Source organism: Mastigoproctus giganteus, chromosome 3 (assembly GCF_048544385.1).
Source record: "Mastigoproctus giganteus isolate SK-2022 chromosome 3, ASM4854438v1, whole genome shotgun sequence".
NCBI lineage: Eukaryota > Metazoa > Arthropoda > Arachnida > Uropygi > Thelyphonidae > Mastigoproctus > Mastigoproctus giganteus.
In genome coordinates this window covers 50,014,292-50,041,675 of record NC_143577.1, presented here as the reverse complement: position 1 = coordinate 50,041,675, position 27,384 = coordinate 50,014,292, and the positions used below count along the sequence as shown (strand labels likewise).

The 27,384-nt window shown below is 33.8% G+C and overlaps 1 protein-coding gene across 1 annotated transcript in view; it reads left to right on the top strand.

Annotated features, from left to right (window-relative positions):
- The window catches only part of LOC150087945 (mitochondrial adenyl nucleotide antiporter SCaMC-like), an 84,196-nt gene extending 60,788 nt beyond the window's left edge, over positions 1 to 23,408 (top strand). Inside the window, exons 6-10 of the mRNA XM_090370523.1 lie at positions 2,631 to 2,777; positions 8,208 to 8,318; positions 13,972 to 14,139; positions 18,407 to 18,554; positions 23,074 to 23,408. Coding sequence (XP_090226649.1) covers positions 2,631 to 2,777; positions 8,208 to 8,318; positions 13,972 to 14,139; positions 18,407 to 18,554; positions 23,074 to 23,264 — 765 coding nt within the window. The 3' untranslated portion in view covers positions 23,265 to 23,408. The remainder of the gene's footprint in view (positions 1 to 2,630; positions 2,778 to 8,207; positions 8,319 to 13,971; positions 14,140 to 18,406; positions 18,555 to 23,073) is intronic.
- The last annotated feature ends 3,976 nt before the right edge of the window (positions 23,409 to 27,384 follow it).

The window sequence follows — 27,384 nt, the reverse complement described above, 5'->3', positions numbered from 1 at the left end:
CGTTAAAGAAAATTCAGGATAAAATTTGTGAAAATTATCCTGAATATAATTTATTTATAATTCATTGTATTATACATCAACAAGTATTATGTAAAAATGTGTTAAAAGTTGAACATGTCACATCTTGTATTATTAAACCGGTAAATTTAATACGATCAAGGGGCCTGAAACAGACAATTCTTTAATTTTCTTCAAGATATTGAATCAGAGTACACAGATATTCCTTATGATAGCCAAATTCAATGGCTTAGCTTAAGAAAAGTTCTTCGATAAGTATGGGATCTTAAAGATGACATTCTATTTTTAAAACTGAAAAATATTATGGACTTTCCCGAATTAACTGATAACTGGATTTGTGATTTTGCGTTTACCCTGGACATCGTGACACACTTAAATACTTTCAACACCGTGTTACAAGGGAAAAATTTATATGCCCATGATATGGTAAAAAGTTTGAATGGATTTCAGTTAAAACTCCAGTTGTTCCTTTGACATTTATTGATTAACAAGGTAGACCACTTTCCAACCATGAAGTTGCCGAAGATTCCAGAAAATAAATTTGAAAAATATTGTGAAATTATCAATGCGCTGAATGATGACTTTTCACAAAGATTTGGCGACTTCCGAAAAATTGACACTTTCTGCAATAGTGCACGACTCATTTTCAATAGAAATTGATAGTGCCCCAAGTGAACTACAACTTCAGATTATAAATCTGCAGTGTGATACTGATTTAAGGGAATTGCACTGTCATGAGGAAATCTGTATTTTACAATACTCTTAATTCAGACAAATTCGATGAACTTAAAGATTTTGCCCGAAAAATGTTGGTTATTTTTGGACCAACCCATGTATGTGAACAAACATTTTACCTTGCACCCACGCACATTTTTGTAATCACAAAGATGTGATTACATTACATCACATCTTTATATATATATATATATATAAAGATGTGATTACATTACATCACATCTTTATATATATATATATATATATATATATATATATATATATATATATATATATATATATATATATATAAATATATCAACCTTCATTCTTTTAATTGTGTTCTCAATTGTGTGGCATCCAGCAGAAGCTGCTTTATTTTTATTTATTATTTTTGCTCATTAGTTAAACATAACTGATTAACAGAAGCAATGTTGCAGACTTAACAAGGACACCACACCTGATTGGTAGATAACTGGTGGTGTGGGATACTTAAACTCTATATTATTATGATTAAAAGAGCTGTTAAATGCATTAGTGTTCATTTTGAATGGCATATCAGTTTCAGTAAAAATTAACTCTGAAAATTGTGTGAAATTATTGTGCAGCTAATTTATATCAAGGGTTTGGTGTCAAACTACATTAACTACAAAATTGCATTTTCTTTTTGTGATAACACTAGTTTTACTTTATACAAATAACAATGCATATCATGCCATAGAACTATCTCTCTCTAGTACTTTACAAAGTTAGCTTTGGCTGCAAGTGCATTTCCAGTAAACTAGGAAAATGTCAGACTTTTTTGGTTAATTGCAAAACCATCAACTAAAAAATTATTTTGTAATTAATGTTGTTTGACACTAAACCCTCAATATAGAAACTGTATGATTTCAGGTGTGTACCTTACTATAGGCTCTCCAAACTTTGGCAAGGCTTGTATAATGTAATAGAAAAATTGTTGTTCGTTTTGATGGTTACATTTTTATTAACCCCTTCCCGGAACATTTTTTTCTAGAAAATGTGCCAGAAAATGGATCTACTTTTTTTTTTCTTTTTTTTTTTTACAGATTAAAAGTATGCATCATGTGAATACTCATTGTATAGTTTTGTGTCATTTATTAATTTTTTCGTAGAAAATACTTGGAAATAATTAACCCATTTGGGCTAATCAGAGTTATCTTGGGTATGCCAAAAAGTGTGCAAATTACAGATTTTTTTTTAATAAATTAGCGCTACAGCTAAAAGAAAGGCACAGAAAGTCATCATTACTCATTATATAAATAAATTTAAAAAATCAAGTGGAACGCACAAGCAGTAACCTCCCACCACAAGCAGTAATTGCAAACTAACTACATTCTGACACACGGCTGCTGCAAGTGGAAGGTGAGGTATGTGTTGCTTAGGGGTGGAAGTTCAAGAGGCTGCCAAAATATTTTACGATATTGTTTTTGTGAATTATTTTTGTGGATTCAGTATTATGCATTTAGGACGGCAAATTATATTTTGCTTACTGGTGGCACAGGAACACGCGATACTGTTCTGACATTGCTGTACAATATAAGTAAAATGAAAGGCAGTCGTTTGCTGCCAGCTGTAAGAAAGTCCTGAAAAAAAAAAAACTTCGGATTTACCTGCCTAATGCAAAATTAACCAGATAAATACCAGAGAAAATGTGTTTCAGTTCTAAATTTGGAGGTGTTATTGTTTGCTTCGTGTATTATTGTATCCCAAGATATTTTGTGTATGTTCCAAATAACTTTTAAACCTAAAAACAAGATATATTTTGGGATAATCCGTGAAGGCATTAAAGAAATAGTGGGAAAAAAATGTATTATTAGTATTAAATATATATTTATAAAATAAAAACATTTTTGAAATGCATTATTTTGAATATTTAGGTAAGAAGTGCTGAATTTTGTGGGATTTCACCTTGCCTTCAACATATGCTGAAAGAAGGAGGAATAAAGTCTATGTGGAGAGGAAATGGTATTAATGTTTTGAAAATAGCACCAGAAAGTGCCCTAAAATTCATGGCCTACGAGCAGGTATAATAATTTAGTATTTGTATAGAAAAATTATATTTATTTTAATCATACTTACCTTTTCACTTCAATTTGATTGGTTATATTGGGTTTCCAATATTCATCTATTTATTTTTTATGGCATTGACTATTGCTGATCTAATTACATGACTTCAAAAATTTTTGTGTGTTTAACTCCACATCATAAGGTTAATCATTCTCATCTTTCAGGTACCTGCTTAAGTTTAAAACTAAAACTAGTTTGGGGAGGAGACTTATATTCACAAGTCAGTAACCCAAGAGAAAAGTACCAACTGTGTGGTACTACACTCAGGGAAGTGGAAAGTGAAAAGGACCTGGAGGTAATTGTGCAGTCAAATAGCAAGTTTGCTGAGCAGTGCAGATCTTGTCAATGATATATAGGAATTTTGCTAGCAGGGACAGGGAGGTGATCATTTCGTACAAGGCAATGGTCAGGCCACACCTAGAGTACTGTGTACAGGTCTTGAGGCCTCATTTTAGGAAGGATGTAGAGTTGCTAGAAAGAGTACAAAGAGGGGCAACAAGATTGGTGAGAGGAACAAAGGGGTGCTCTTACCAAGAAAGGCTTAATTAAAGTTCTGCAAATTGCAGCTCCTGGAGAGTAGGCACCTGTGAGGCAATCTGATTAAGGTATATAAGGCCTTGAATTGGTTGAGAAAACTGAATGCTTATGGGATTCTTGCTCAGATTAAGAACCTGAGGGGGCATAGATTCAAATTGAGGAAAGACAGTTGTAGAATAGATGTGTAGAAATTTGCCTTTAGCCAGTGGGTGATTGATTGGTGGAACAGACTTCCATCTTTTGTTGTGGAAGTTGATAGCCTAAATAAATTTAAGGCTGAGCTGGATAGGCATTTGGAACAAAAGGATTGAACTGGGAGGTTTTTTTTTTTTTTTTTGGCTGATGCTGCATAAGCTTGCTTACTTGCATCGTATGCCTATACTAATGCTAAAAAGTCAAATAAATTTGATAATCATGTCATCACTAATGTGAATTGAAACAGTGTCTTGGTACAGGAACACAGCTGGAATGTTTTCCTCTGCTTCAGAATCCCAAGGTTTAAGTGAACTGTCTTCTCCTCCTAAGATTAAGATTACGTGGTTTTAGGTGTCTGTGTGTGGGGGGGAGGGGGGGGGGAGAAATGCCAGAGCATTCATTTGTTTAAATATTTCCTGAGTGGGGACTGCTCATTAAGGGTGGAGGAACTAGGCAACCTTTATCTGAAATGGATTAACTCTACTCTAATTCCTCTAACCTTGATGTGATTCTTTCATATGCATAACTGCTTACTTTTGAAAAGCTGAAGATTAGGTAATTGTAGTTGTGAGATTATGTAGTCCACACTGCCCTAGAAATTAAATTTCATTGAAATATACACCAATAGGGCTGTTTACTGGAACAGTATGCTTTCAAACATTAGTTTGATTAGGATTTTTCTGCCCTTTGGATTACTGATTGGGTTATCTGTTAGACATCAAATTATTGCGAAAATTTTTATTTTGTTTCTCAGAGCAAAACTGGAAATTACAATTATTGATTTGTTTTAAATAGCTATTGTTGCTGACTTTGCACCCTCTCAGATATTTGAGCCCAAATGTTTTTTTCTTCTTTTTTTTTTTTTTAATTTTTAATATATACTCATTTTTGGAGCTTTACCAGAAACATATTTGAATCAAACTTCCCCACCTTCACCTGATTGAATATTTTCTGACACTTATCACTTATAATTACTGTCAGAAATTATAAAATGGTAAGAATGAATTCAGATAATTTGTTATATTTTATGCTTTCTTGTGCAATTAAGGAAAGGACCACTGTAACTCAAATTTTCATCTTTCATAATGGTGCCCAGTAGGTTCTCACACTGCTATTGACAGAATTGATATTGCAAAAGATCCATTTCTTTATCTTCAGTATTTTATTGTCATCACTTTACTCTAATAATGATAAAATATGACAGTGCACAAGTCAGGATGTAGGAAGTAACTAGACACTTAATTTCAAGAAAAATTAAATGGTCTTAGGAGTTTTGTGAATGCAGATAAATTTAACTTGCATAAAAACAATAATTGTAAAATCAAAGGTTACTATATAAAACATTAATGACATAACCAGCCTCAAAGTTTGGCTTATGGAGGGTGGGGACTCTATCAGGATATTGTATTTGTGACTACATTGAGGTTTGTTTGGTGATTATAAAATGGTGGTTGAAGATATAACTTTAATGTGGAGCTCTGATGAAAACAAAGCTCCATGCTGAAGTTTCCAGCATCTCCACTGGCAAAGAAAACAAAGAAGTCTGATACCACTTAAATGGTGTATCAGTACATTGTTTTATCCTATACATATCTTGACCAGTATTATGATTCTGTGCTTGAAACCCTGCAAGAAAATATCCTATGAAAATTTGTTGACCTTCATATTGGTTGCTGGATGTTACCTTGTGCTTCTTGTGACAGTATAATAAGTTTGTCACTTGGATATATAATTTAAAATCCCATCAAACTGGGAGAATTGAAGGTCTCTTCAGTTGGGGCAGTAGTTTAGCTGATCCTGGGCAGAGAGACTAGGACTTCTCCCAATGAGTTATTTTGAACACAGTAAAAACTGCACTATGACTTGTGTAATTGGTGTGTTAAAAACTTTCAAAATGGTTTCGTGACTGTCATAGCTGCCAGCTCTCTAAATTTATGATAGAAATTCCATCTTTATGATTTGACCATCTCACCACTGTACTAAAGCTGGTACCATTAGAATTCCCCCACCCCCCAAACTGTTTTTTATTGTCTTCCCCCCAAACTGTTTTTTATTGTCTTCTTTTTGCAAAAAAATAGTAAAACTACATTAAAACAGAATTTTTTTTTTTTTTTTTTTTTTTTTTTTTTTTAATTCTGTGGATTTTTTTCTCACTTTCATTATTAATAAATACAGATTTGATAGCTATTTTAGACTTGCTTGCTATAATTATTCAGTTAGCCAAAAAAAAACAAACAAAACTTTGTTCTACATGTTTTCATTTCCAATGCAATGTATAAAATGACCAAATGATCATTCCCCCTCTCAATTTAGAAAGAACAAAGATTAATAAAAGAACTTAGTTTATTAAAAAATAATAAATTAAAGATTTATTTTCAATGAAATTTCTTTCAGCAGCTAACTTGTATTGCCAATGGGCTAGCAATAAAAACAAACTCCACCTTCCTGTCAATAAACTAGTAAAAGCCACCTTCCTTGTCAGTCACAGTTGCAAATGACAAGTGCAAAGACTGTTTGAATGTCAAAACAGGTTGTGTTAAAACTACTAGTGTAAGGTGTTTTATACATATGGTAAAAAAGAAAGTGTTAGTGCAAATTTATAAATTGCATCAAGGTGATTTATATGCCAATGCAATCCAGTCAAGTGTGACAACTGCAAATATTTAATATACACATAACAGAGCTGTATGGCTTTATGAATAAATTTGAATTGCAGACTTGGTTTGGCATTCAGCAACTTTCTATTGTGAATTCCTAAGATCAAAGTGTTTCCTTACGGCAATCAAGTTTGCTATGGCTGTTTTAATATAAAATCTGTATTTTTTAATGAAATCTAATTTCTAGTACAATGTGGAAAACTTGCTTTTTCCAAACTAACTCCAGTTTTCCTCCTACCTATAAATGCTTAATATTCTCAGTTTTGATGTCCAACTTTGTTTGTTGTTTGGTTTTTAGGAGCATTAGCAACTAAGGCCATATTGCTCCGGGATATGCGGTGGTCATTCCCTGACCTTTCCGTATTTGGTGGTGACAGGCTCGAACCCCGGTCTAATCAAGAAGCGTGTGCTACGCACTGCTGCTCCTTCCCACCTGGCTACGGAGGCGCCCGTCCAACTTTGTAGATGACGTGAAGGTTGGCAGGGTGGTTAACAATAGTTATCAGGGTATGCTACTGCAACAAGATTTAGGCAGATGGCCTGAGAAGTGACAATTGCAAGGCACTTCATATGGGTAGCAGTAATCCCAAATTAATGTATATCAATTGTGTTGGTACTACACTCAGGGCCTGGAAGCTTCATTTGCAGAAGGATGTTGGAGCGGGTGCAGAAAAAGCAACAAGAAGGTACTCTATCTACTAGGAAAGGTTTCAGTTCTGCAAATTGCAGTATCTGGAGAGTAGACAGCTGCAATGAGATCTGAACAAGGTGTTTAAGGCTCTGAATGGATTGAGTAAGCTCAGTACTGATGGAATCCTTGCTCTTTCCAGCTATGCACGAGTGGACACAAATTCAAATTAAGAAAGATGGTTGGAGGATAGATGTGTAAAAATTTGTCTTCAGCTAGCAGGGTAATTGATTGTTGGAACAAAATTCCATCTAATGTTATAGAAATGGGTAGTGTCAATAAATTTAAAGTAGAACTAGACAAAGTGTTAGAGGAGATGGACAGATGATGTGGGAAGTTTTTTTTTCTTTCTTTTTTTTTCTGATTCTGTATAACCTTGCTTGCTTTTTTGCATCATTTGCCACTATTAATATTATCCAACTTTTCAAAAGTTTGCAGTTATGCAATGCATATTCTTGTGTTACTCTAGTTGTCATGGAATTCTTGGCTTTCATCCACATTAAATTTAAAAAAAAAATGAGGGATTAGATAATTAACAGTCAGGACCAATGACTTCATGTGCATTGAAACAAAAACAATGATTAAAGGTTTGTTTGTTTGTTTGTTTGTTTGTTTGTTTGTTTGTTTGTTTCTAAAAGTTGTTACATGCAAAAATGACTAAGAAGCATTGATTTACAGGCTATCTATAACCTAAAACATAATTTTCTTCAAATTTTGCATCTCATGTGAAGTTAAATACCTTGGATTATTTTAGTGTTTGTAAATACAAGTTGTCAAAGTTTCAGATCTTTTCCACTTTATCTCAGAATGATGCTTCTACAGTTTAGGTCATAATTTGACTTAGCTCCTCAATTTCAGTTCTGCAGAAGAGGTGGATTTTAAAATCCATCAGAGAATGGCAATAACATTGGGATAGATTCTTTACATTGAGTTTTTTTTTTTTTTTTTTTTTTGAAAAGCCATCTTATTCTTATTTTGAGTGGAAGTTTATGCTTCATTGACCATGAAAATAATCAAACATTTTTCAGATCCATCTTTCATGAACTTTGCATGTCTTTTCTCACTTAACATCAGGATGACCAAGTGACTAAAGATTCCTAACCCTATTTTCTCTAAACTGTGAGCTGCAAGTTAATATGTTACTTGCATTTTGTTACTGCTAGTGTTTGTTTCTCTTGTATGTGTGATTATAATTACTTGTAGTAATTGTTCATAAAGAACAAAGTACTACAATACCACTTGTAATTAATGCTCTAATTAATTTATCTGAATCTTCCATTTATTGTATAAACTTTTTTTTTCTCCCTTAGGCAAAACGAATAATTCGAGGTAGTCAAGATAAAGAGCTGACCATTTATGAAAGGTTTATTGCTGGATCTTTTGCTGGTGGTTTATCTCAAACTACGATATACCCTTTGGAGGTTAGTTACTAATATTATCTTACTAGTCAATAGTTATTCTGTAATTTAAACTTTTTTTTTTTTTTTAGTATGAAGTTCAGTCCAGAAATAGCTTATTTATTTTTCATAGGATTATTAAATAGTATAAGGTTTAGTTACATAGTACAGTGATGTCTCAAATTAAGAGATTAATTGTTTCCAGAAAAACATCTCTTATCTGAAACTCTTGTTGAAATAATTGGGGGGGGGGGGTCCTTAGTACAAACTTAAGGATCATGGAAGCTCAGAAATTCAAAAAAGGGTGGTTTTGCAGTGAAAAGTAATGAAATTTATGTTTAGAATAATAAATTAGAAAATTAGATGATTTTTATGTTGGAAACTGAGGTTGTGAAGTAGTTGTCTTCTTGAAACATGATCTTGGGTTTTACAAGCTCATGCAAAATAACCCTGTAAGGTTTCGCTGCAGCATCCACAAAATTGGTTGACTTAAAACCTATCCTGGAATAATCTATTTCTCCAAGCATTCTTTAACTGCTCTGCTGCTGTAATGACCTTTCTAATATTTTCTGCTGTTAATCTTCACTTAGGTCTAAACTGATTCGGACACAGCAGCTTCTATTTTTTGCTCAGATAGGTCTATAGAATGAGAGCCCACAAGGTCTCATTTTTGACCCACATCTATATTTATTTGTATGCAGAGACCATGGTTTTCACTAAGCTACAGAATTTCTTCTTTCTTGGGCTGACTGCAGAAATGTCAGGCTACAAATTTTTCCAGATATTTAGTGCTCATAACCTCTCAAGCTTCTGCAACATTATTTATGACATCTTTGATGTTATAAGATTTACAGAATTCATCACCATCAGTAGCATGAAAGAATTGCCTTTTGTTAGCTTGTGCTATTTTTGCAACCTTGTCAGAACTTCAATGTAAGTATGTTTCATTGGTAGTCTGGTTTAGTGGAATGTATTCAGCCATAATAATTCCTTTAATATCAAAGAAAATAAGAATCATGGTTTTCATTTTTGATTTTGACATTCTTGTTGTTTTTTTTTTTTTTTTTTTTTTTTTTCTGGGGGTTGTTTTGTCTTCCATTGCATTGACTGTTTTTTAGTTTTTGGGTCATACTGAAACGGTCAATTTCACCTCAAGTAATTACTGTACTCAAAATCTAGTTAAATTTTTTTTCCCTAAACATCTTCACAAACTTAGATCTTGTTCTTTGATCTTGGTTAAAAATGTTTGGTACCATCTTGGCACACACTGCTCATGCCTAAATTTTCAGTTAATTTGTTTGTTTCTTTGTGATGCAACCATTTTAATGCTTAAATGATGAACACTTCTAATCAGTGTCCTTATCCGGTCCACATTTTTATCAGTTTTCATGGATACTGGACGGCCTGTTTGTTCATCTTCCACATTCTCTCTTCATTCTAAAAATGTTTTGTGCCATTCAAACACAAACTTTTGACATAGTATCTTCCCCATAAAAGGTGAAGATACTGAAGTCATAAAAGCAGTGCTTTTTTAAAAAAAAAAAATAGGTGCTGGTACTCATTCCTTTGAGGAAAAATTGAAAATTAAAAGGATATTAAAAGAACTCTAATTTTTTTTTTTTTTTTTTTTTCCTAATATTGTTACTTTAGTAATGTTTTTGGAATAAGAACAACAAATTTACTACATTAACAGTTTATTAAGCATAAACTTATTATTCGAGTACTGTATATAAAAAAAAATATATAAGTAAATAACTTGGTCAACTGCTGAGTGCAGGGCACTCGGTATGAAGGGTCCAGAGTCAAGAATGGTGTTAGTGTAGTATCTCAAATAGAGAGCTTTATGGTAACTGAAAAGTTTATAGTACCGCGGCTTGGCCTAAAACTGAGGAACTAACGAAAACGTTGTCTATTTGAGTCTTTCCAGTTGTTGTGAATGTTGGGAGAAGAGACTCAGACTTCTTCCTGGAGAAGTGACTGGCAGGTGAGGGCTGTGCAAGACTGCTCAGACGCCTCCTCAACACTGGCTCTCTGAGTGCCTCCTTGCTGGGACAAATCCAGCTTTGAAAATTGTTAAAAAAATACTTCTTGTCACAAAATTTATAAATGACCTTTATAATTAACTAATTATTTTGCAACCTTTTTGTCACCCAAAGGAGAGTTACTTAGTACAAAGAAGCGTGCTATCGTAGTGCAATACAAAATTGTTTTTTTTTTTTTTTTTTTTTTATTATTTTAACACAAAGTAAATGATAGATTTCAATCAGAATAGTTTTCCCTTAATAAGCATTGAATAACACATAGCTAATGTGATTTTTAAATTTTTAGCTCCATTAGTGACAGAAATAGAGGGGGGACACAAATTACTCGCATTTTCCTGTCTTTTAATTTAAAAATATTTTAAAATTATATTTTAAACCTTGTTGAGCGCTTTCCAATGGTGTATAATAAGCTATAAGTTGTTGACAACATTTTTGTCCCCCCACATTTTACCCCTCCCCCAGACAAATTTTTGTCAACAACAATCAATATGGCGTTATGTTGGCTCACATTTGTGATGTACAAACCCATGCAAAATTTCGAGTCAATAGGTTGAGTGGTTCCAGAGATACAATGCTGTGACAAACGGACGCACAGACAGACAACAGAGTGACATTATAAGGGTCCTTCGTTAGACTACGGAGCCTAAAAATAATTTCATAATAAAGTTTTTGTAGACTATTCCAAATTTTTATTAAGTTTTCGTCTGACACCCTATGCCAACATCTTTTCTTCCTATTTGTGTCTTGCTGAATGACATTTCCAAAGCAGCCATGAATCAACATATTTGCTTGAACGAAGCGGGTCAGCAGCGGGCCACAATTTTAAGAAACTGTTTTTATCATCAACGAAACTCTGGTTGGGCTGACGATGATATTAATTTGTGAAAATCCTCTTTCACATTCACTCGACGAAATTGGTATTGTACTCAGTGTCCATCAAATGCTTCAGTTCTTCCGAAACCATCTTTTCAATTAGGTATTCCCGAAATCCACAAATTGTATCTCTTTCATTTAACTGTAACCTAATTGACAATTTTCTAATTTCATTTTCACCAAATGGTGACAATTCATGTTTAGAAGGTTTAATACCTTCGTTGTCCCCATTTTCCTTCTTTCGTCATCAGTATTGTCACTAGTTCTTAAATTTGAATTTTTTCTTATGTAAACAGAGAGAGGGAAAATATTTCTATAACTTTAATGAAATCTAAAAAATAAATTTGTGACATAGATTTGTTACACATAAAAAGTGTTGGGAATTTGTATTTTTTATATATAGCCTGAAAATAAAAAAGGGTAACATGAAAACAGAAACTTCCTTTTACATGTAACAAGATAGGGAAAATGAAACGCACTAATTTTTCTTGAATCACTCTATGCAGCCCCTCGAAAGAAATCTAACTTTGAATATGGCCCCTGTACGGGAAAAGTTTGGACACCACTGCAGTAGGAGGACCAGAGCCCATTGGGAATACCCCTTGATCTGCTCACTGTTGACCAGCTCAACTTCTCCATATGTGGGACAGGTGGTTGGATAGGTTTTACCAGGTACCATTAAGTTGTAGAATGGTAATCCCTTTAGCTCTCTCAATTCTTGCTTAGCAGCAGCACTAATTTCCTAAGTTGCCTGAAGGCCAAAAGTGCGAACAGTACATACCCAGTTAAGTCTCTCCTAGGCAGTTTGTTATATGAAAATTTTCTTTGCTCAACAGAAACTATTTTAAATGCAACTTCCAAGGAGAATTTAAAAAAAAAAAAATGCTATAAAAGGAGTTCGTTAAACAGAGGTCCAACTAAGTAATTTAGAATTGGCGCCTCCGTGGGCAGGAGCAGCAGTGCATAGCACATACTTCTTGATTAGACCGGGGTTCAAGCCCGTGCCCACCAAATACAGAGGAGGTGGAAAGGTCAGGTAATGACCACCGCATATCCCTGGAGCAATATGGCCTTAGTTGCTAATGCTCCTAAAAACCAAACAACAACAACAAACAATTTAGAATTCTAAAAATGGTTAAAGTTTTATACAGAAAATATCTTAACAGTAGACAGTGAAAAATGCAAATTGAGTTAAATAATTTTAAGCTTATTTGAATAGTAGGTAAACATGTGAAAAAATTTACAGAATATTACAAATTTCGAAGTGTACTGCATCCAAATGTCATGTGTCCTGCATCCAAATGTCATGTGTCACTGCAGTGTGACATTTGAAAGGTGCCAGTATGCTGTACCGTTGCGTACCATCCCAAAAAAAGCACTACATAAAAGTATCTATATGTATGCATTTATTGTCTGTTAATTAAATTTTAATTTTCAATATAGTTTTTCAAGAAATTTCGATATCATATATAATATCACTCAATTATAAAATCAATAATATTGCTGCCCGTCACTGATACTATAACTGAGTTTAACTGTATAAACGTAACAACTCGACTTTCAGTTGAACTGCAAAAACACAAGGTAATGAAAACCTGTCCTACTGCAAAGGGAATGAATGTGTTCGAATGTGACTTGGCACACAACTAGGGAAAGGTTCAAAGTGAACTGCTGTGCTTTTGTTTCATTGGTGGTGCTTGGTATGTAGTGGATGCATACACAGTCTTGTTATTTAATTGCTGCACCTTATATAACAGTCCATGTTTGCACTATTTGATTGACATGGAAAAGAAAAATTTTACAGGAAAATATCAAAAAATCTTAAGTTACCTGTTTGATATAGTGCAAATAAAAAAAAACATGGATATCACAAGCTTTATTTGAATCAGAGCTGCTTTGGGGGATCATGAGTTATGGAGGTATGATTGAAAAATACTACTTTTGAACGGTAGTTGTTTTAAGACAATACACTATATAACACATTTTATACGTTATGTTCGATGCCTGTGAAAGGGATACCCTATTTAGTGCAACTGAAGTGATAAAAGTATCTATAATATGTATTTGAAGATTAAATGCACAAGGCATAATATGATATGGGTTTAAATTAACTATATAATATTGGTGTAGATACACCATACCCATAAATTAAACTAGGTACGTAGTGTGAAGGTGTCGTTTTTAATTGTATCTCATTGTGGCTACCTTCACAACGGGATATTGCACTACTCCGAATAAGTAACGCTTCTCTAGTAGAGAAAACTACTGTTATTTATTCTCAGTGGATACCACCACCCAGATGGTCACCGTTTCAAAGCAGTTGGCCTGTCATCGGTGGATGGGCAAGTACCCTGATAATGCAAACATGCTATGTAACTAATACACAAGAGATTTTGTTCTAATGCAAGTTATGTTCTCCCAGCAGCAATCGATGAATCGCTTTTTGGCTTTTAATGTCTGTTAATTAAATTTTAAATTTCAATATAGTTTTTCAAGAAATGTCAGCATCATATAAAATGGACATACACTGCTGCACCTATATAAATCCCTTGTTAATCGTGATTACGCTATAGGGCAGCAGTCAATGTTTCATAAATTGGATGAATGACACGCACGTGCACGCAAGAGAGAACTAACTGCTTTACAAAGTTTTTTGTTTTTGACAAACTTTTTAATGCAGCTCTTCCTATGACTTTGTAGCATCACTTTATTTTATATTAAACCTTCATTAGTTTGTTATTAACCCAATGTTTTCATTATAGGTTTTAAAAACACGTCTAGCTTTGAGAAAAACTGGTCAGTATTCTGGTATTTGGGATGCAGCATGCAAAATATATAGGCAAGAAGGAGTCCGAAGCTTTTATCGTGGCTATATACCTAATCTTTTAGGTATAATTCCATATGCTGGCATAGACCTTGCTATATATGAGGTAATTTCTTAATATTTTAATAATAAAAAAAGATTCTTGTTGACATGGCCAAACAGGGAGTGTAGCTTGAAAAAATTTTCTTTAGTGCTAATATAAATTCTCTATATATAGAGAGAATCTATATTAGCAGTGACAGGCCATCTTTATTTTACCACTCTAAAGAAATTTTCAAGCTATGTTTCTACTTGGTAAGTGTCAACAAGAATGTGTAATTTACTCCTAGCCTCTACATAACTGCTATAGTTTACCAAGTATATTGTTGTTGTTTGGTTTTTAGGAGCATTAGCAACTAAGGCCATATTGCTCCGGGAATATGCGGTTGTCATTCCCTGACCTTTCCGTATTTGGTGGTGACGGGCTCGAACCCCGGTTTAATCAAGAAGCGTGTGCTACGCACTGTTGCTCCTTCCCACCTGGCTACGGAGGCGCCTACCAAGTATATGATTGGATAAACAGTGTGTATAAATTAATTTTTATTATCCAGCCAAAAATAGACTGTTATCCATTTCTGTAAGTTGCAAACTATGCACCTAGACCCCAATCATATACTTGAATAATATGCCTCTTCCAGTAGTTGGAAGCTTTTCTTTCCTAGGTTTGGTACTGGACTCAAAGCTAAATTTTAAAGACCATATATCAAAGCTCTGTACAACTTGTCTGTCAAAATTAAATATACTTACGTCTATTTCATCCACATACTACTGGATCACAAATGGACATATGCTGTTGCACATATATAAATCTCTTAGTAACGAATGGGCCTGGAGTACTGGGGTCCATAGTTTCAAATACAGATATATACAGTTATACCCAGTTATTTATTAACAAATAAAGTACAAATAAAATAAAATAAATAAAAGTACAATAATAAATAATAAATAACTGGGTATAACTGTATATATCTGTATATAAATCTCTTGTTAGATTGCGATTACATTATAGGGCAGCTGTCTGTGCTTCATAAATTGCATTGATATCCATAAAGCACTATATTGTTTTAGGAGCTTTTAGAACCTCCCCATATAGATTATATGTGAAGCAGTGAAACCTCCACTACAAATTGAAAGAAACTACCTCTTAGTTCTTATGCATCAAAATTTGGCACCTATCCCCTACCTAAACTAGAAAATATTTGATACACATTGGTGTGTCATATGATTACAAACCAAATGAAAATTGGCCAGTTGGAATTGGATATCCTATCTCCTTGCCGAAGGGGGAATAGATACTAGCTACATTTCTACAAAAAAGTATTAACTCGGAGCCTCCTTGAACATGTTTTTTTCATATGGACCTTTCTCTCCTACAGTGGCATAAACAAAAGCTTCCAGTGCTTTTACCTTACAATAGATTCATGCTTTTCAGTGCTAAAAATGATATAATACTGGGTATATACAGATGGATCTAAGACATTTAGTAGATGTGTTTAGTAGTATTTCCAAGCTTTCAAATTTTGAAAACTATTCTGATCATTTCTAGTATACCTACTGCTGAATTGTATGCAATCAAATTGGCTCTAGATGGCCTCAAGACACCAACTTTTTCCTGCTCTAATATATATGTGACTCTTCATGTGCTATACAGCCCTTGACAGAAACAACAACAACCCTGTTTTACATCCACTAGTACATTATGTCAGAAACAAAATCAAAGAACTGCATGAGCTAAGTAAAGATGTAATGATTTTTTGGATCTCAAGTGGCAATGAAAGGGCTGATCCTGCTGAAAAAAACCAAACTGGGAAAAAAAGACAAAAGTAATTTCCAGTTTCTCCCTTTTACAGACCTTAGATTAGAGAGAGGAGTAGATAGATATGGGCAAGATTGTGGAGCAACCAAGCAATTTAATAAATTGTGCAGAATAAAACCAAACTAATGTTTGGGATTCCAGCTTCCAACCTAATTGAAGAGAAATAATTTTAGCAAGATTGAAAATTGGACATAGTTTTGTTACTCAGAGGTTTATTAGTAGGCAAGAATCCAGGGTTTAAAACCCAACTTACAGTATGGCACTTTCTAGTAGATTGTCCACATCTTGGACCTGCCAGGAAAGCTTTCCCATTGATCCTAGGCACAGCATATCCACTGACATTTACTTGAATACTTGGAGATAGCCAGTATGAATGGGCTTTGCAATTAACTTAAGAAAAGTTGACTGTGATCAAATATAAAATCATAAAATTAACATATACATGCTTCCCATTTTTAAATAATATGTGAATGACACAATTTGGCCATAGCTGCCCTTGTGTTGCAAAACCACAACATAAAAACATCAAAAATATCTGATTTTTGGTAAAATCAGAGATATTTGCTGTTGAGGTAAAACCACCATAAGTTGCAAACATGGTTGTATACTTTCACAGTAGACAACCATGTTTGCTGCAAGATCTTACAGTTGAGATTTCTCAATATGAGAAATGTCCAGTAGTTTTATTAATTACACTGAGCTATGAAATAATACAGTTGCCATTCTAATAATGAAGATTAATTATAAAAGTGCTTTATCTTTAGTTAGCAATTTAAAATTAACTTGGCTACTTAAGTTAAGGACACTGCATTAAGCTTTTTTTCCCCCACTTCCTCCCTCTTTCCCTTATTCCTTTCATCTTGTGGATGATAAAAAATAAGACCACAACAATCACTGATTCTCCAAGCACAGAATCATTTCTTTTTTTAATTGAGTGAATAAATCAGTTAGTCTCCTGTTGGTCAAAAATTAAGTGTGAAAGGACTTTTATAACCAACACATAACTTCAATTGCTTAAAGTTTATTAACTCTAAATTTAAAGAACAACAATACAGCACATCCAGTGACAAAATTTTTTAATAACTTAAGTATGAAGCTTTCAGGGTAAATGAACCCATTCTTCAACAAAAGACATGCAAAATACTAACAAATATAGATGTTAGAGATAGAATTAAAATAAAATAAATACCAAGTGAGTTGCACGTGCTCTAATGCACACATGGCTATGTGATTGAACATTATTCACTAGATTGGCGTTCATTGTTGGCACACGGACGAGTGTGGGTTTGCTGCCAGCTTGTCAAGTTTCAAGACTTGATTCCAAGATAGTGTAGCCGAGTACCCTTGCAGTGATTCAAGGCTTTTGGACAGCATGATATGTTCAACGATTCTAGCCAAAGGCGGTGACCAAGTGTTGAGATTGGTTGATCACTTCACAATTGCATCTGGGGTTAAGGTCATGATGTGTTGACCAGAAATGTTCTGCAATTGCTGAGTGGTCACAGGGAGAGCTCTAAATGCCTTCAGGATCGCCTTTCAGAGCATGACGGACAGATTTGCCTAGGTGACACTGACCACTCAGCAATCACAGAACATTTCTGGTCAACACATCATGACCTTAACCCCAGACATGATTGTGAAGTGATCAACCAATCCCGACACTTCTGTCACTACCTTTTGCTAGAATCGTTGAACATATCACGCTGTCCAAAAGCCTTAAATCACTGCAAGGGTATGAGATTACACCTATCTTGGAATCAACAGTCTTGAAACTCAAAGCGCTGACAGCAAACACACACACAGCCATGTGTGCATTAGAGCATGTGCAACTCACTTGGTATTTATTTTATTTTAATTCTATATCTAACGTCTATATTTGTTAGTATTTGTGTATGTCTTTTGCTGAAGAAATTGTCACTGGATACTGTATTGTTACTCTTTAATCATGGAATCCAGTACCACAGGCCCATTTGTCTTCAACTCTAAATTTATATGGAGTTTATATTATACTGCGAGTCCTAAATGGGTGGTACTTATATTTTGAGTAATTACAATCTTGTTTGAAGATGGCCAATTGCCCAAAATATAAATGTTGTGGTGGGTGTGAGTAAAGAAACTGAGAAAAAGGTGATCTCATAAGCTCAATCCTTGGTTTTGGGAAGTATGTCAAAATATTTTGTAGTTACTGTTTTATAACAATAGAAACAGATTGAAGTATGCTATTTATTTATCAATTTGTTATTAATTCAGCTTACTTATTATAGGTTTTAAAAACAAATATGCCATTGAAAAAAGTGGCTACATTTGGGGTTGCAATATACAAAATATATAAGATGGAATTTTGCAGTGAGGAAAGACCTGCATAATAAAGCTTCAAGTGGTTGAGTCCTGTATCTTGTTGGTCAAATTAAAAGTTCTTTTAACTTTTTAATTTTATTTAATAGTGAATTTTAGTTAAATTGATTCTACATAACTTTAGGAAACTTATGTGTTGTCTCTTATTTTAATTTCAATTCAGACATTAAAAAAAGCATACATTAGAAGGCATCCAGTAGAATCTGATCCAGGTGTTCTAGTACTTCTTGGTTGTGGCACTGTGAGCAGTTCTTGTGGGCAAATAGCTAGTTATCCATTGGCACTTGTACGTACACGGTTACAAGCTCAAGGTGAGAAATTCTCTTGTTTTCTTGTATATAGGCCTAAACAAAATACGGGGTGTTTCAGTTTAAAGGTACTGGGGTCTAACAAACTTATTTTTAAGTTTAGGCTATTTTTTGTCATATTTGGGTTAACATTTTTGAATTTATTTTTTTAAAAAATGTACTGAGTATTATAATTTAGGCTTTTAATTGAAACTGCGTATATGCATGAAAGCTACCTGCATATTTTATTATAAAGTTACCAAAAATATTTATTATACAAACAATGTCTATGTAAAAATTTTATTTATATTTTTTCTCTTAATATTATTCATAAACTTACTTCAAGTAAATGCACTAAATTAATCTAAATTAAATTTCCTGGATTGGAACTAAATTAAAATAATTGAAGAATTGAAAATCAGAACAGAATAGAAATCTGTGTGCAGCATATTTAATGACATTTATATGTGACCATTCATAAAAAATCTAACGAATGCTTCCAGGTTCAGTTATTTACTCCTCTTTTTTATTTTACTTCCTGTATTATACTTTGCATGTTGCATATGGACATTCTAGATCAGCCACAAATCAGGAAATCTCTTACCTATTCATACTTGCAGAAAATCTAACCTGACATTTGATTGTTTTTGCTAAAGGCTGTACCTCTGCAAAAGATATAGCTTAACTGCATATTGATTTCAAGTACACTTTCCGTATTAATTTTTACCAACAATTGATGCAACTGTAAATATTGGATTTGATTGCAGTTAACAGCTCAATTAGTCATATGTTATAGAAGTTAAGTATCTTGCAATATCAATTATTGGCCAATCAGATGACAACACCTTTGTTACTATTGTTAACATTGCTTGTACTCTCAGTTGGTTTTAACTAGTAGGCATTTTAAATAAAATGTTTGCGCTCTAGAGAATGCAATACCAATTGTGAGTGAGAGACAGAATCAGTAGCCATTTTTATAATTTTTTTTATGTGTACTTCAGACTTCTGTTACCTGCAATTCTTTCATGTTTGTTTTCTTATTGCCGACTTGTTTTGGTTAGTATTAGTTGTACTTTGCACAATGTTGAATGATGGGTGAAAAGGTAAATTTGTATTTTTTTTTTCTCTTTTTTTTGCCAAAAGTACTACAGATATGTAACATGATTGCAGCTTAACAGTTCAGATGTTAGGGGAAAAAGTTAAACAAAAACAGTTGTCACTAAATTTTGAATGAGGATTTGTGAAAAAAGAAAATTGTGTGAAGTTGGTTGTGCATGGCCTGGCAGACAAACAAAAGGGAACTCAGTGTATGATTTGTGCTGATTTTAGTCATTTCTGCAATTATGACTTAATGGTGAAGGTAAAGAAAGCTAACACAGGAAACTTTTTAGCACTCAAATGCATTTCCTGGTACCGCAGCTTCTCCCTGCATTCTCAGTAAACAGATGGTGTGTGTGTGTTATTGGTAGTGGCAATAGAAGTTGATAATGATGTATTAATTAGTTTTTTCTGATTATTAAAAGCAGATTATTGGAGTTCATGAGTGTAATGCCTTTTGCAGCTGAAATTTACTTACGGATACACCCTCCAGACTGCCTCAGTCTTAGGTTGTTTGTCCCCCCCCTTGCTGTTTTAACCTGATAGGAAAATGACTTCTACTGCAACTACCGATAACATGCATAATCTGTAGAAGTCATTTTTCATATCAGGTTAAAATAGTGGGAAGGGAGGATAAACACCCTAAGACTGGAGCAGTCTGGAGGGTGTACCCACTCATAAACTCAGAAAATCTGCTTTTAATAATAAGAAAAAACTAATCAATACATTGTTATTGACTTCTACTGCCACTACCAATAACTCTCACTATCTGTTTACCGAGAATGCAGGGAGAAGCTGTGGTACCGGGAAACGCTTTTGACTCCTAAAAGTTTCCTGTGGTTCTTGTGTTGGCTTTCTTTACCTTAGCCGGTAACACTTTTGTTGCTTCCTGTATTGTTCTTGGTGACAGCTGGGACTCTAATTCGAAACCTCACAAGTGGCAAGAGATTTGGGTTAGAGTTCCATCGTAGACTGGAAGAATTTCTAAAGGCCTCTTCATTCGGGGCTGTAGTTTACTGATCTCAGGCATAGTTTTTGCTGTAAGTTTATGGATTTTTCAGCCCTCACAACATGCAGATTGGCCCAAGAACAGACTTGTGCAGATGTGATACACAATGGTGCAATATGCTAAATTAACAATTTCTGCTATTGCTGGAGGCAAACGTTGATGCTTCCAGTATGGTCCTTTTAACAGAGAAACATTCAAGGATGGAGGGAAAATAGCACTTCCTCCAGCTTGTACTGTGAAGTTGAAAGCAAACTCCTTGTTTGTTGGTTATGCTTTTTTTTTTCTCAATACAAAAGGGATTGTGCATAAATTCCTTCAGATATAACTGTTAAAACTTAATAGTGTTCTACAGTGCTTAGTAGCAAATATTTGTTGCAGTTGGCCTGAGATGTAGGCATAAGGGAATAGCTCCTCTTTCACGATAACACACACAGCACTATTTATCCAATTTTGTCAAAGAGACAGTCACTATCGTCTCCAATATCCACCAGATTTGTAACCTTCCCTTTTTTTTTTGTGGCAGAAAAGAGCTGCAAAAGGCTGTCACAATGGCAAAATCCCATACCAATAAATGTGCAGTGTATAAACAATACAGGAACTCCAAGGACAGTGCACATATAAAAGAACATATCAAAGGATCAACACACTTAAGTTAAACAGTGATCACAAAACAGTGTTCAGGTTCTATATTGAAGATGGAGCAGCTATTAATAATATGGATGGAAAATCAGATTCAGAAGCAAGTGCCCCTGAGTCCAATGGCCATTCAAGCAAAAGCAACAAGTATTTATGAAGATATAAGTATGGCAAACCCAAAGCAAAGTTTGTGGCAAGCAATGGGTGGTTTAATAGGTTCAAGCATTGCGCTGGTTTCCACAATGTTAAAGTATGCTGTGAAGTCTCCAGTGCCGATTCTGCAGCAGCTGCAGAGAAATTGTGATGTTTTGGAAAAAATTATTGATGAAGGTGGCTATTCAACGCAGCAAATTTTTAACATACGTTGATGAGACTGCTCTGTATTGGAAAAAAATGCCAGATTGAACATATGTTGCCAAAACATATGCACTTCATTTGCTCAGGCATTGTCTGCAGTAGACAGTGAAAAAATCTTACGCTAAGAGACTTGGAAATTTTACAATATTTACCACGCCATCTTAAACATTAATAAGGCCTGGATGGAAATTTACTAAAAGTTGATTAAATGGTGCATGAAAGAAAATATGCCCATGGCCTGTAAAAGGCTTTGAAGAATTTGAAAAAGATGAACCATACAAAGAGGTTACAGATAAGATTTTAAAGGTTGCAGAGCTACTTCAGTTCGAGGTTGATGCCAAAGATGTGGAGGAGTTAATAGAGGAAGAAGAGAAGGAATTACCTAACGAAGAACTTATTGACTTGCAGGCAGCAATGGGCGCTCCGTAGTCAGGTGGGAAGGAGCAGCAGTGCGCAGCACACGCTTCTTAATTAGACCGGGGTACGAGCCTGTAACCACCAAATATGGAGGGTGCAGAAAGGTCAGGGAATGGCTACCGCATATTCCCGGAGCAATATGGCCTTAGTTGCTAATGCTACTAAAAACCAAAAATAAACAAACAAGCAGGCAGCAATAGTGAAAGAAGAAAATGCTGACAAAGCTCAAGATGAACCAAATGAGGAGCCGAGATGCTTCATCACTAGATAGCAGTGGCATATTGTGAAATTCCATCAGCAATGGCAAGGTTTGAGAAGATGGATCCTGACTGAACGATTCTTAAAAGTTAACAGAGGGGTGAATGATATGCTTTCATTCTACAATGAAAAGAAAAAAGCCATTGTGCAGTCATCCATTAATATGTTCTTTTGTAAGGTTGATTAGCCAACCCCCTTCTAAATCTCCACTGCCCTCAACCTCTGCAGCGACATACTTATCAGCTGAAGATGTCAATTTTGACAATGATGCTCGATTGGTAAAACTTACTGATTATATGCTGTCTCCTCTTTCTTTTTTTGTAATTTTTCTGTGCATGAGATAAATTGAATAAATACAATAGATAATTCTATTTACATATTTGTCAAGCATTTCTTTTTTGATTCAATCAATTCAGCAAGCACAGTTGTGAGTGCTGCACAAGTATGTGGGAAATTCCGACTTACGCACAGTTCTGCGGAATGCAACCCTTACGTAAGTTGGGAAGTGGCTGTATTCCCACAAAAGACATACAGAGATGCAGGGGACATTTTCAAAGAAAAGTCATTAATTTGACTGTACCTTCTGTGATATAAGATCAGGCCTGGAACATTTTGGGATAAATGTATATGCAAACATTTTGTGAACTAAACAGATTTGCAAAATATTTTTTTCTGTATGTGTTAGTTATTGACTTATCTTAATATGTAATTTATCAAAATAATTCCAGCTTTTGAAATCACCTTTTAATTTTTTTTCTTTTCCAACAGTGTTTTCTAATAATGGTAGTCCCTCTGAATTGAATATGGTTGGGCTCTTCAGGACAATACTTAGGCATGAAGGATTGGCAGGGTTGTATCGTGGTATTACTCCCAACTTTATGAAGGTGGCACCTGCAGTTAGCATTAGCTATGTGGTATACGAGCACACACGGAGGGCATTAGGTGTATCTGTCGTGTGAATTTAAATGCTTCCTGCTTTACTTTTAACTTCTTTAGGACCATGTGATATCTCTGAGAGTATTAGTATGGGGCTGGCCATGGAAGGAAAAAATTTGAACATCTTTCAAAGTAAACACTCTTGAGCATTCTTACTTGCATTTCAACTATTTGTACATATTGTGATAATTGTAAATAGTTGTGCAGAGTTATGATAATATTTTATTCTTCAAGGTTTGCTTGAAATAAATTAATTCTGTGTTTCTAAAAGTAATGAAAAATAAATTGCAAGTAATTTTGACTGCTCATATTTTGAAAATTCCAATCTAGTTCAAATTGTATATACCATCAAAATTAGCTCAACTAATGGTTGGCTACTGGACTCAGTATTTATTTGCATGTATTGTCTAGTTTCACACATGCAATAGTTTGTTTGAGTGACATGACAATATGCACCACATGTGATTGTACCTGTTGTATTCAGCCAAAGTAGAATGATGAACAAAGATTCAGTTTTATTGTTATTGTATAGTTTAACATATTTTTCATTTTGTAGTTATTGTAAATTAAAGGTTTGTTACTTTTAATTTGATTGTTCATTTAATTTTTTACTTAAGCTTGGAGAGCACTTCTACATTATTTATTGAAATCTTAATATATTCAATTTGTGTGTATAGAGGTTTGTTTTCAAACATATGTAAAAAAGCATGAATTTCTACTGGAATACTGTTTTATCACTTTTGTATATGTATATTGGAAATGTGTATTTTATATAAAAAGTAATTTAATGTCTGTCGTAGCATTTCCCCCACCCTTTTGTTTTTTTCCCTTAACTAATTGAAAGATTGTCATGCACAGGATCATGTTAATTGGATTCATACACTGCAAGTATTTATACATAAAGAATCTCTTGTCATTTATAATTTAAAAAAAAAAAAAAAAAAACATCATTTGAATATTAAACTGAAAGTTGTAAGGTCCTTCTGCTTCTGAGACATTTATTTACAGTGTTCATTTTATTTATTATTATTATTGTTGCTATAAGTATATTATATATGTGACATTACCGCTACACATCTGTCCAGCATTGTTCATTGCCCTAAATTATGCTTATACCATTGCTAACATTTATGTACTAGCAAACAGTAGACAGTTCTTTTAATTTCACATCATAAACCTTGCCTCACTAAACAATTTGTTAAATCTGAGTATAAATGCATATCTCTCTCTCTCTCTCTCTCTCTCTCTCTCTCTCTCTCTCTCTCTCTCTCTCTCTCTCTCTCTCAGGGTAATTCGGGAACTTTTTTTTTCCTGGTGCAGCATAAGCCTCAGGCTTCCTTGCATCATATGGCTATTAATAATAATAATAATAAATAGTTAACTAGTATGTCATGTCAAATTCTAGTCACTATCTGAGGAATGGTAAGGTTTTAGGATAAATTGTCTAATTGTAAGATTTCCTGGTTTCAAAACATTTAATGCATCATATAATAATATCGCCGTAATGTAATTAGTCCACATTATGTACACAGTAATTCTACAAATACAGAACAGACTTTTCACCAAATTTTATATATATATACTTGGATACTTTCTGAAGTATCCAAGTTTCTATACTATTGCTGATCTTGATTTTTGCTGCCTCTGTTTGGTGACTTTTGCTGCCTTTCCACAACTTTTCTGACGTTATGGAGAGCAAGCTACATTTAAATGGACCCACTTCATTCTGTAGCTTCTCTAACGATCAGTTGCAATGTTATGAATACCATAGCTTTTAATTGATTTGTTTTATTAGACCACATGCTACTCTTCATTTAAATAGAATGAACATTAATAGACATTGTAATCATTGTGCATTTCTGGCAGAAAAACAGTCAGTTAATACAGAGCCAAAATTAAATGCATTTGAATATGCTGCTTATAATTTATTTTAGCTCAGCTGCCTTTTTTATTAAAAATGTCAACTTATATTTTTTCTGACTTTAAACCCTGAGTAGTGCGTAACATTATGCAGCTGTTTTGATTAGTAATTTTTCAGATAAATTACATTTACCTGTTTCTGAACTGGTTAGATTATTTGGCCTCTCTATATGAGATCCTTTCAGATTACTATTGTATGCATTAAAACCTAAGTTAACACCATTTAGGAAGGTACATACAATAAATGTTAATGCATCAATATGCTCAGCTTCCACTACAGTATAACACAGCTCTTCCCCAGTATAAGAAAACTATAAATTTTAAAAAATACATGTAAGTTCTTTCGCACAGGACTTTCTTTATGAAGTTCTGAAGGAACATTCATAATATTTTGCCTAACACTATTCTTCAGTGATTCCCACTGATTATTCCCAAGAAAGTTTTTTCATGTTGTGATATCGACAGGGAACCTTCACACATTGTCATCTACATTTAAAAACATTGCATTCTTCTGTTCAGAATTCAAAGAGAAAGACTTTGATCATTACGCACTGGTCGATATAAAATAAAAAATTAATAGGAAAAAAATGTTTATTGCCAGTTATGCCATAAAATTGTATAAATCCAAATTATGTAATGTTATTTAGTTTTTAGGAGCATTAGCAACTTAGGCCATATTGTTCCAGGGATATGCGGTGGTCATTCACTGACCTTTCCACATCCTCCGTATCTGGTGGTCAAGGGCTCGAACCCCATTCTAATCAAGAAGCGTGTGCTATGCACTGCTGCTCCTGGCTACGGAGCAGCAGTGCATAATTTATGTAATGTTAAATGCTATTAATATTTAACTTTTTTTGTGAGAGAAGTATTACATAAAAATAGATGTAAACTGGTTAAGATGGGCTTTTTTTGATGGCAGCTTATGATGAAACAGTGTAGTCATCTGAAATGGGTCTCATTGTAAGTAATTATGCTAGTGGAATTAATCATATTGTAATTTCAAGCTGTTACATATTAACAGTATCTTCTTAATAAGAAATAGCCTGAGGCTGCAATGAGCTAAAGTTTCTAAATATTTATAGGATATTTACTTTCAAAAAGCAAAAATATGTACCTGTTCCATTTTTCTAAAACCTTAAACTAGATAATGCAATTCATAGTGTTGAGGTTTTGTTGTATATCTGCATATTTATTGCTGGCATTCTTAAATAATAAAATTTATTATAATATAAAAAGGTGTCTTGTTTGACAGCTTTCTTCTCTTGTGCTTTGGCACACAAATTTAATCAACTTGTTTAAAAATTCATCAGTCCTAAAAATTGTCAGAACAAGTTGATAATATTGATCCAAAGTATTAGAAGAAACTTCTTGGAGCATGGAAGAGACAAATTATTTCATACTGGAGTTTTATTTTATTTTTTTTTTCTAATACAGCAGGCACCCGTTATAAAGTGGTTTGCTTTACGCCGATTCGCTATAATACTGTTCATATATAACCCGTATCTGACTATAACGCTTTTACAGGTTGTATTTTTGGCATATTTAAAGAAATTGTTTCATTTGATGGCGTCGATAGCTTGAAAATGAATAGGAAAAACAGCATTAAAATGTTTCCCACACTCGGAAATTTTCTTGCGTGCTAAATTAATTGCAGTACCATGACTTGTTACTTAGTTCCAAGATCAACATTTTTAGAAAATGATCAAGTATATTGCTTGTAATATAGTGTTATATGCATTTATCTGAAGACTAGTTGTCACTCAGTACAGTATTAGACATCATGTGTAACGGACAGTTTACTCGAACATTGTATCACAATTAATGCAACCAACACAGTTACATTTTCGAAGAGTTAATAATGGCCAATAAGAATGAAAAAGCAACAGCGTCTGAGTGCAGTACGAAGACTATAAATGTAAGAAAAAGACTGAATTTGAAAATTAAATTAGACGTTTTGAAGCGAATTGATTCCGGTCAATGACAAGCGGATGTGTGCCATAATTTAAGACTTGCAAGTTTAACTGTAAGAACAATTATAAAAAAATAAAGAATTAATTTTAGCAGTGGGAAAGATAGCTGTTCCACTGCAAGCAACTAGGGCTAGGCTGGCTATTAGGATTGAAATGGAAAGACTTTATAACTAATTTTATTGAAGATAATATCCAATGCAGAATTCAGTTAAGTTAAATATAAAAAAAAAAAAAAAAAAAGAAAGAGATTAGC